The 10,876-nt window shown below is 33.9% G+C and overlaps 1 protein-coding gene across 1 annotated transcript; it reads right to left on the bottom strand.

Annotated features, from left to right (window-relative positions):
- Positions 1-8,760: 8,760 nt before the first annotated feature.
- On the bottom strand, positions 8,761-10,579 carry LOC144446569 (cyclic AMP-dependent transcription factor ATF-3-like). Its single transcript, XM_078136367.1, has 3 exons — positions 10,355-10,579; positions 9,526-9,654; positions 8,761-8,922 (listed from the first exon to the last, which is right to left on the bottom strand). The coding sequence occupies exons 1-3, from the start codon at positions 10,577-10,579 to the stop codon at positions 8,761-8,763; spliced, it is 516 nt and encodes a 171-aa protein (XP_077992493.1).
- Positions 10,580-10,876: the final 297 nt, after the last annotated feature.

The raw sequence follows: 10,876 nt of genomic DNA, 5'->3' as shown, positions 1-10,876 counted from the left end.
TTTGTGTAGTTTTATTAAATGTAAATATGAGACAGTATGCAGCAGGGTCGTAAATCTTTACCTGTATTTTCTATGGACAATCGGTGCTGCGGTGGTGCACATGGACGGTGTAACGTGTATCATCATGCTAGGCACAACATTAGTCAAGTTACGTGTACACCGTATGTTTGTAATGGCAATACTGTCACTCGGTAAATTGTATCATGTACTAATATTATATTCTGGCCTTTGAGTGAGAAATGAGACAAGTAAAATTTATAACTGTGAGTAAATGTATGTACTTGTACTATATTAATTGCGATTGTGGGATGGCTGGGTTGTAAATCCTCGTATTTTCTACAAAAAAGTGACGTGCACGGTGCATACGCCATCCCCGGACGCCATCATCACACAGGCCATGTGTTTTGTACAGTAGTGTAAACATCTCGGTAATTACGCTCTAACTTTCGAGCAATCAACCCGAAGAAATAAAATTCAGCCAATAAAGTTATAACTGTGAATTGATGTTTGTACTTTTAATAGTCTAAATTGCAAACCTACAAGCATGCACCACAGCTCGGTAAATTATGTGTACTAAACCATGGCATTTGAGCAAAAAGAAAGAGACAAATAAATTCATGCCTACTACTGATTACTTTGGGACAGCAGGGACGACGCGATAGCCGTCATATATTTTCTTCAAAAGTGACACAACGTAATGCATGTGTAGAACCAACAACATTGTTTGTGTCTTACATATGGGTAATCTGACGTGCCGTGCAGCCGGGCAAGCAATGCAGTCTAAATGCCGCCCACCAACATGCGTGCGGCAAATTTCATAGCCCCCCCCCCCCTCCTCCTCCAGTTTGGGATATTTTCCTGTAAAATGTCGTGGAGATCAGTCGCTGTACTGTCGTTCACTTTCCGCCATACTCATGATACTTGATTTACTAATAGTGAACGACGTCATGAACGACATATCTTTGGCCCCGGAACATGGTTTGCAAGCATAGTGAATAAATTAAATATTTCAAGTTGATAACTTAAACCATAGACCCTACACCAACGTGTGTAGGGTCTATGCTTAAACTTAAACAATTACAATTGATGAAAAGCACAAATAAGAATCAAAATATAGACTTAAATAACAAAATACTGAATTGAAAAAATAATTTAATGATAAGCTTAAGAGAACATCATAATTAAAATATATTGCTGAGAATGTTTAAATTGACTGTATGCAAATGAAGTAATGAAATAATTTAATACGATAAATAATTAAAATCTTAATAATGGTGAGGAAAAGTGAAATCAGATGCAAAATACAGACTTAAATAACGGAATTATAAAAAACTAATTGAATGTTAAGAAATAAAAGTAAATGATTAAATAAGCAAGTTTCTTGACATAAGTGAAATAATTGAACTTGAATTAATAATAGAAAAATAAAAATAACAAGAACAAATTGCAAATTAAGAACAAAATACAGAAATAAGGAAAATAAATAAGTGAATAAATAAATAATGAAATATTTTCAAAAATGATTAAAATTAATTTGACAAAGGAAATACACCTATCTCATTGAAATAAATAAGTGAATAAATAAAGAAATAATTATAATAAATAAGAGAATAAATAAATAAATAAATAAATAAATAAATAAATAAATAAATAAATAAATAAATAAATAAATAAATAAATACAGAAATAATTGTGGAAATATTAAATAAAAATAATTGAAATAGATTAATTTGACAATAAAGTAAATACATCCATTTTATTAAAATAAATAAGTGAATAAATAAAGAAAGAATTATAATAAAATAAATAAATTTGCCAATAAAGTAAATACATTAATATTATTTTAAAATAAAGAAGTGAATAAATAAAGAAATAATTGTGTCAATTAAATATATCTATAAATTTGGCGGGAATCTCACCCCATAAGAATCTCGACGTAGTCAATCGAACAGTTATAGCCGAAGACAGTGCGATACTCAAGTGAGAGTGAATTCCTGCGATTCGGAAGTGTAATGATAACATTTTCGATAAATTTACAGGTGTGGTGTTAAATGTATTGAAAAATTACTATTTAGTCGATTGCAAGTGTTCATGATAGTTGTGTATGTTAGTGTATATATTTCATTCAGCATCGCTATACACACACTTGTCAATGATTTATCTACATTTTCCTGAAAAAAACCCAATGACTCAACTTTGTAAACCCGAAGAAAAAATCATATGTGACATATTCCAAAATACATAAATCCCTTCACTTTGACATGGTGTCATAAACAACGAATGTCCATGATGCCATCAACTGAGCATCAGGAAGATATATCTAAACACTGTGTGAAACGTTTAGCCATTCATAAGCCGCCCATTCACTATATCTTCAAAGGTATTCTTTGAAAATGAGGGTATGGACATTCCACATTAGTCGTATTAAGTTTCGGAGAGAGTAAAGGGAGACACGCAATGTTCAACTTACTTGTATAAACGAATTCATAGGCATAGAAAATTATTGCTATACATAGAAAACAAACATACGAGGGATCACACAAACGTAAAGCAAGATGTCAGGAATAGGCCATTGCAGACTACAAACAGGAAATTGAGAATACAGCGCCCTCGCTCAAATTGGGGGTATCATCACCTCATAGTACTGTTTCTTAAGAGCGTTGTCCCTTGGTATTCTGTAGAAGTGTAAATTATGGATGTTTTTCGCATTGTTCAGACATCGAGGAAAGCAAAGGTGGTGGTGGTGGTGGTGTTTTCGTTTGGAGGAATATTTCTGGAAAATGTTGAGTTAAGTTCAACAAATAAAAAGCTGAAACCAACAATAGTATATTTAACTTTTAAGAAAGAAATGATTTGCAAAGTATTGCTAAAAGTTTGTCATCATTTGCCATATTGTATATCCCGTATACCCTCTTACCTTAGAAAATGTATTCAACTCTCAAGAAAAGGGAATTAGAATGAACAAGTTCTTGACCAACCTTCCTGTCCACACCGTGTACAACAAATCACCATCGGTGAAAAACAGGTACTAATAGTCAACATGTAGAATATATACAGCTCAGCTCACAGTTCAAATTTGATTATTTTCATGTTAAGTTATTTCTGTCCAACAATATTTCGAAACTTCCTCCTATACAACAAGGAAGTTGGTTGGAATAATTCCCCATGTATTTGGTCACTGTCCTACTGTTCTTCCTTGTAAAAGATTTACAACCTTTTTGAGTTAGGTGGATTTTTTGGGCTTAGGAATTTCCCCTGGTAATGGATGTAAAAGCGTTACATATTTATATTATTCTACGAAATTTATTTAAAGTGTGATTTCTTAGAATTGTTTGATCATGCTAGGCGTTGTCAGACATTTGACGTTTAGTTGTAGACTGTAATCGTCAAATATGCAGTTATGTTTGGAATGGGGTAATCTCTTGTGGTATATCACCAATGTTATATTTATAAATCCCTGTATCCCTGTTTCTGTGTTCTGTCGTTAGCAGGTGCATTTACCTTTATGCGGTGGAATGCTTATGTTTGGGGTCTTTGAGGTCTGTCTGTCTGTCTGTCTGTCTGTCTGTATGCCTGCATGTCTGTCTGTCTGTCTGTCTGTCTGTCTGTCTGTCTGTCTGTCTGTCTATCATACTTATTTTCATATCATGTTAAGAAATTTGTTGTTTCCTTAAGTTTATTTGTAAGATTTGACTAAAATTAAATGACTTTCATACTTGCCATATATTCTATATAAACATAGCAACTCATATGTTAATCACTTCTTGGGCGACATTTGTTCATATTAATAACATTTTCTCAATATCACCATAATTTACGAAACTACTGCATCAAATGAAATGAAATACTGTACAAATATTCTGCGTATTTATGGCTGGGAACTTTTATTTTTTTTAGCGAAATTCGTGCGTATTAATTATCCAAATTTACATATCTGTTGTTTTGTCAATATATCAGTGACTTGGTTGATTGACACACTACTTGATAAAGGTTTATTTCACGAGTACAAGCTGTTGGTACTAATTTGCATAATTTGCATAATTAGCATTATGATTAATATATTTTATGATATCCTTATCTAGTGTGTATGTATGTATGTATGTATGTATGTATGTATGTATGTATGTATGTATGTATGTATGTATGTATGTATGTATGTATGTATGTATGTATGTATGTATGTATGTATGTATGTATGTACGTACGTACGTACGTACGTACGTACGTACGTACGTATGTATGTATGTATGTATGTATGTATGTATGTATGTATGTATGTATGTATGTATGTATGTATGTATGTATGTATGTATGCGTGCATGAGCGTTTGTGCGGGGGTGGAAGGGTGGGTGGGTGTGTTCAAACTAGAGTAAAAGCCTGCCTGACCAATTACCTTGATCCTTGGCAGGGACATATACAGTGTCTAGTTATGAAGTTGATTGAACTAAAATGACCGCCATATGAAGTTACTTTTGGTCACAAATGTGTCACAGAGGCAGAGCTAATTCTTCCATTTGATTAGAATGTTTTTGAATGTGTCGAAATAAGATTGACTATTTGATCATCCAAATACCAGAGGTACTTGTAATATGATCTTGGTCAAAAGCTTTCAACTCAAAATCCTTGTTAAAAGAGCTGTTCTGAGCCTCGGTAAAAATATGATTTTTGGTAAGAAATTTTCAACGCATTACTGCGTGGATTGGACTGATAATTGTTCGGAGAGTTTCTAGGGGTGGACAGATATAACAATGGACCAAGCAAAACTGATCTAAACATCGGATTGCAAATAAGTTCAGGTCACCGTTTCAGCTGCATGGTATCAAGATAATGCTTAGTTTACATATTGCCATTACGCATTACACCTATGTAACCGTCGTACTTCTGTAAACAATTATTTATACCTGGTTCTAATAAAATCTTACCACCGGGTTTCCGTTTCTATATTCCATTATCTGTTTCGCTTGAGCACTTCTCCATTTTTTTCCTTAATGGGTTCTTTTATCTATTTAAACTATTTGATTCCTTGGATACGTCAATAAACTGACAATTTATGACCTTCGGATAATTAATCAAAAGTACAATAGTGTGCATTTAGGATATTGCAAACCATCAAAATTGTTTAACAAATTACTCATCTGTTCAAATTATACTGTGCTGCTACCCAACATGATACAGAAGTAAAGCAATATGTTTCTGATGTAAACTGTTTTAGCATAGATGATAATTCAACAATTGACAAACATTAGCAAATTCATAAACAGATCAGTGGTATTCGATATAAGATGACATTGTCATGTTTATCTATTTGGCAGCTTTATTTGTAATCAAGTAATAAAAACTTGTCTTGTAATTTTATAATTTTATAATGTACAAATAGAAAAGTAGAATTGAAAGTCCTTGTATAGTCAGTCGAAACCAAAAGGTAAATATATGTTACATCATAAGCTGTTAGTAGTACTTATAAAATGTACAAAGAAATAGAAAACGGTTTGGTTTCTTTTCTTTTTTTTATTAGCCTCGAAATGTTTTGTTCTGACATATTGTGTGATCACTTATACGTGCACATATGTTCCCTAAGAATGGACTGTATATTAATCACAGTGGTTTAGATAGACGTTATTTATTCGTCATAAATCACAGACACAACGCTCTGCAATTGGTTTAGCAATAATACTACATGACAGCGGGTTGAATGCGTACTTTCGCCATTGCAAGAGTAACCATGTGACGGACACGTTTTCTTCACACTTCAAATGATTTCAAGAGGAAAGAGGTTAACACATGTTGTACACGTTAGATTTGTGATTATGTGTCTTTGCCTGTGTGTCTGTAACTGTGTGTGTATGTGCGTGTGTAACTATGTGTACCTGTGTGTGTGTATGTATATATGTATGTATGTATGTATGTGTGTGTGTATGTATGTATGTATGTATGTATGTATGTATGTATGTATGTATGTATGTATGTATGTATGTATATCTGTCTGTGTGTATGTGTGTGTTTTTTGTGTGGGACAGAACATGGACAACGAGCGAACGGTATTGTCATTGGTTAGGGTTGTCTTATTCATTTCTGTTTCTCATTATCCGACCACCCCTATATTTCATGAATCTGACAAAACTCTTGTGGTCTCTATGAAAGGATTAGAAAATAAGAGCGTCACTTCTGGTAAGATGATCATACCACAAGCATGTATAAGATAAAACTATCGTTTATCACTGATATTGAGACGTTAATAAAACATATGGTTCGAAGTTTCCTTCTGACTATTAATGGCCATTTCAAATACATCCTGACTGTTAAAACTTTGAATACGAATTTAAAGCATCGCCAATACAACATGTACACACAAATACGTATCCCCCCCCCCCAGATCTTTTATAGACGGACCCATTATTTTACATGAAAAAAAGGATCATCCTTATTGAGTTAGACCGAATGATAGGCATATGTGCTGAAACTATATTAGCCGATTTGTGCATAACTATTATTACTAGTAATATTGAATTGTTCATCTACCAAATGTGATCGTTCTGTTGGTATTTTTAGATGTTAACTTGACTTTCATGGTCAGCAGTCTCGAGGTACCATTTTATGCTTGTTTATGTAATCTTAGTAACATGAATGCATTACTAAACTTATGGTTTACACACTGAAACTAAACTATTAAATTTAACAACCACACATATTACTGTCTGGTACCATTTAGGGACCATCGATTTAGAATGGCTAAGATAGAGTTTGGATATGACAAGTGGGCTAAACGGCCCTATTATAGCGTTGATAAAGAACACACCAACATTATGTAAGTGAATAGTACCAGTTACTATCTTATTTTGCATTCACTTTACGGTAAACGTGAATCTTCTTTAGAGGTCTAATATGCCAAAACAATGTCATATTGTTTAAGAATCTAATGTATGTAACATAATGTATGGTACAACAATTATTGTTTTGCAATATTTTCACTTTTAAAGTGTCAGTTCAGAAGGTGTTCATTATGGACGACGTATGTTGCCGGGACTATGTGTTCCATGAAGACTTTAATTTTTCAGAAAGAAAGGTTAATGTAGATGTAGAACTTTACATACAATTTGAAATTACGATCGATACTGCTATTATAGTGACATTTACCAAACAAAATTGTTGTGAATTTCCCAATCATGTTTTCACGAAGTCACGTAACTCTTTCACACTGTGTATGTAGGTCACGTTGCTGTCCATATACCAATATGTCTGTGTGTACATGTCCTGTGCAATAAATATGCAATTTATTTGTTGTAACTAAGGACTATAACATGGCTCAGACAATCCAGATAAACTATTTCGTTTTATGGTCAGCAACCGTTTTTAACACTCGTTGACTCGTTGAATAAAAATACCATAGTGAGGTGTAGTATACTGTGTGTCAGTATGTCGCTTCATGGGAACGTTTAACACATTGTAAATCTGATATAAAAATGGTATGAACCTAAATGGAACACATCGATTGAACAATACTTTTAAGCAGGTCGAGATTTAATTGTCACCCACTCGTGGTTCTTTTTCATTTTAATGGCCCAGTGATTAAATAAAAATTGAACCAAATTTATATGTAGTGTGTACTGACACATATTGGAGGAAAAGACTTGAAGTCTAACTAAAGACAAGTGGAGTAAATGTAAGCTGATAGTTCGTCGTTTGTACATTGCAAGATTGCAAAACCGAGTGAAGTTTCGTCTTTCGATTTGTCGTCTCAGCAGCCGTACTTCATTGCATCATTCAAGTTTACAAGACAACAATCACGTGACATAGGCATGTTAGATAGTAATCCATAAATAGTTTACAACGTACTTAAAACAACCATAACAAAACTAACTACGTTTGCATTCCCCAATTCCTTTCCATGGCATCCCCAAGTTACTTTCCTATATGTCTTCGAAGTCACAATCCCCTGTGAGAATTCCACGATGACACACAGTACATAGTAGTTCATAGAATGTCCTCAAATGCTACTTGACGAGTATATGATCATTATGAGATATATTTTTCAGTAATGATTTATAACTAATGCTTAGTTTGATTGTCAGCACCGTCATATCTGATCTCAATTAATGAAATGTTACAAATTTAAAGATTGGTGATTTTTTTTAAACAACAGGCCTTCATCACTACGCCATGTGTAAGAGAAAGTCTTATAAAGTACCAACTGTTTCATATGAGTTTCATATGATTGACTTAGAAAGCGATGAAGAAAAAAAATCGTATAAAGTCACAAGATATTTTAACTTGTCTTTAATTAATAATAATCTAAGCGACTAGAATGTGTAAGATGATATAATAATGATACAAAATAATATTTTCGGTCAACAAAATGAATTTCTAAAATTGAATATTAAATCGTCTAAAATGTAAATCCACACAAATTTTGTTTTGAACTAGAGTACTATGACAAATTTTTAAAATATAAATATAAAAATGTCGGGTTTTTCTGAATGTATAGTGGGAAATGTCTTAAACCAGTCCATATATGTATAAATTTTTATAAATAATAACATCATGAACACGGGATCGTCAATAAGTTACATAATGAGTCATTGGCTATGCAAGGTGACTACCAATCGTTACACAACACGTGAAAACGTATGACTTGTGAGTGTAAAGTGTCGCCTTTATCTTATTTCTTCTTCTTTCAACTCATATACAAATGTGAGCAAAGAGTAGGTCGCGTCATACGGCAATAAGTGTTTTGTATATTAACCTTGTGTTGAAAAGAAAACGTCATGCAGAGCCCCATGACTCTTGTCTTGTCAATGGAGTTCCACGAATTGGACACTTGAGCTCGTGAACCCCTAGCATCAACGATAGTCGATTTTTTTCCCTGTCCAGTTTTCGTATTTCGTCTCTGAGTTTGAAATTCCCCTCCTCAAGTTTTGCCACTTCCTAAAATTGAATATAGAAGAGAAAGGACGTTAACCATTATCATAGAATGTGGTATGCCCTGTATGAATGGGTCTTTTTCTTTTCTTATGTTAATATTTTGATCTTCGTAAGCACAGGATGGACACACACCTCTCAGCTTCCGACCGTTATGCAGACTCGTTATTAAACTGAAGTCTTTTGTAAACGCCTACTTGAAGACAAATCGTTGGATATGATGCACTATCAAAACTTTCCCAGCAGTGAACACTGACTTCTTGCAAGCCAAATTCATAATGATAGTCGTTGGAACCCGAGAAATATTTATTTCAATTTATGACTACAAAAAAATAGATTGTACAGACATTTAATATACAGCAGAGCAACGAGATATAAAGTTATACGACACAGGGAAAGGTTACAATATACATGTTTGAAAGATATGAAACTTACGCTTTAAACTTAAAGTATATAAAATAGTTCCAACGAACACTATGTTTCATTATATGGCGCTCTGTAAGAAGTGCATTCATGACATACATTATATGTTCCATTGATATTATAAACGAGAAGATAATAAATTTAAAGCACACATGGGTACATTTCAAATGAGGTATTTAAACTAACCGTTGAAAGATGTTCACTTTGTTCTTTTCTCTTATAACGAGATTTTGCAGCTGCTAACCGATTCCGCTCCCTTCTGACTCTTTTGATATCGGTCTCCTTTTGTCCGTCATCGTTGCCTTGGTTCATCACCTGTACGTTACAAAGTCCAATCAAACAGAGCGACAGAGAACCAAATGACTAAACAACGCTATGCATTGTCAACTGTGTAAAAATTCGTTTATCACTAAGAAAAACTGGCTGACAGGCTGTACACCTGGCTGTTAGGTTGATTTATACACAAAGCTCTGCCATACGGGCATTTTACAATCACTGTTTACCTATCCTTTAATGATGGACACCTGTGTATGTATGAAATTCGAATAACAAAATGACCCTATCTATATGAAAGTGAAGATTGGGGAGTGGGGATTCATACCTGAATGTGAACATATTGCACAACACCTGACACCAATGGTAATTGTATTTTTCAAATGTTTCGTCCAATTAACAAATAGATTTTGCTGATCCCATTTCTTTATCAAAGTACCGCCTCAGTTGATTTAATGCTAATCGTAGAACGACCAGTCTCTCAAGTCAGAGTATTTTCCTCTGAGGGAAGGTGAACTAGCGTTGCCGTAAAAGGGGCTTGACGGTTAGAACAATATGTAATAAGGTACAAAGAACTTCTTTGATTCAAACAATTACACATCCGCTTTTATTTTGAGAAGTTACTCGCTATTATGGAAGCTAAATGGAAATATGCAGTTTCACATTTGGTTCGGACTGTAAGTAACATGTGCTCTCTGAGAGCGTACGGGTGTTAATTCTCACTCTTCTCGGTGTTACTCACCTCACAGACTTGACGTGTGATACTATCTGTCGTTAGTTTTGGCAGTCCCTGAATTGTCCTTTTGGTGTGAATTGTACGTTTTAGTTGTTCTTTGATAAGCGGTGACGTGGTGTGAGAAATATCAGTGGACGGTAACGAGTACTGAACTGTTTGTCTGTTTTCTTGTATTTTTTCAAGTTGATCGAGTAAAGGATATTGGTTTGATAACAAGACGTCTTTGTCCATTTCTGGCTCAGTCTAAAAACTGCGAACACACCAAAAAGAAAATGTCAACAACAACAATCATTGTTCTTACACCAAGGTCGACAAGTAAAGACAGGATAGAAACTGTATAATTAAATAAAATTCACTGTTGATATCAATTTAACAAATTATGTCGTACCTAAAAACCTCTGCGATCTTACTTGGCAAAAAGTTTCTGTGAGAGAATAGAGTTGTATTTCAAACAAAAACTGTTAATTAGAAAGAGACTTGGTATACGGAGCCGCCTCGCTGATTATGGTAGTTATCGAACATTGGAAC

This window comes from Glandiceps talaboti, chromosome 2 (genome assembly GCF_964340395.1).
Source record: "Glandiceps talaboti chromosome 2, keGlaTala1.1, whole genome shotgun sequence".
Lineage (NCBI taxonomy): Eukaryota > Metazoa > Hemichordata > Enteropneusta > Spengelidae > Glandiceps > Glandiceps talaboti.
Note: the sequence above shows the minus strand (reverse complement) of the source record. Positions and strands in the feature narration are given on the sequence as shown.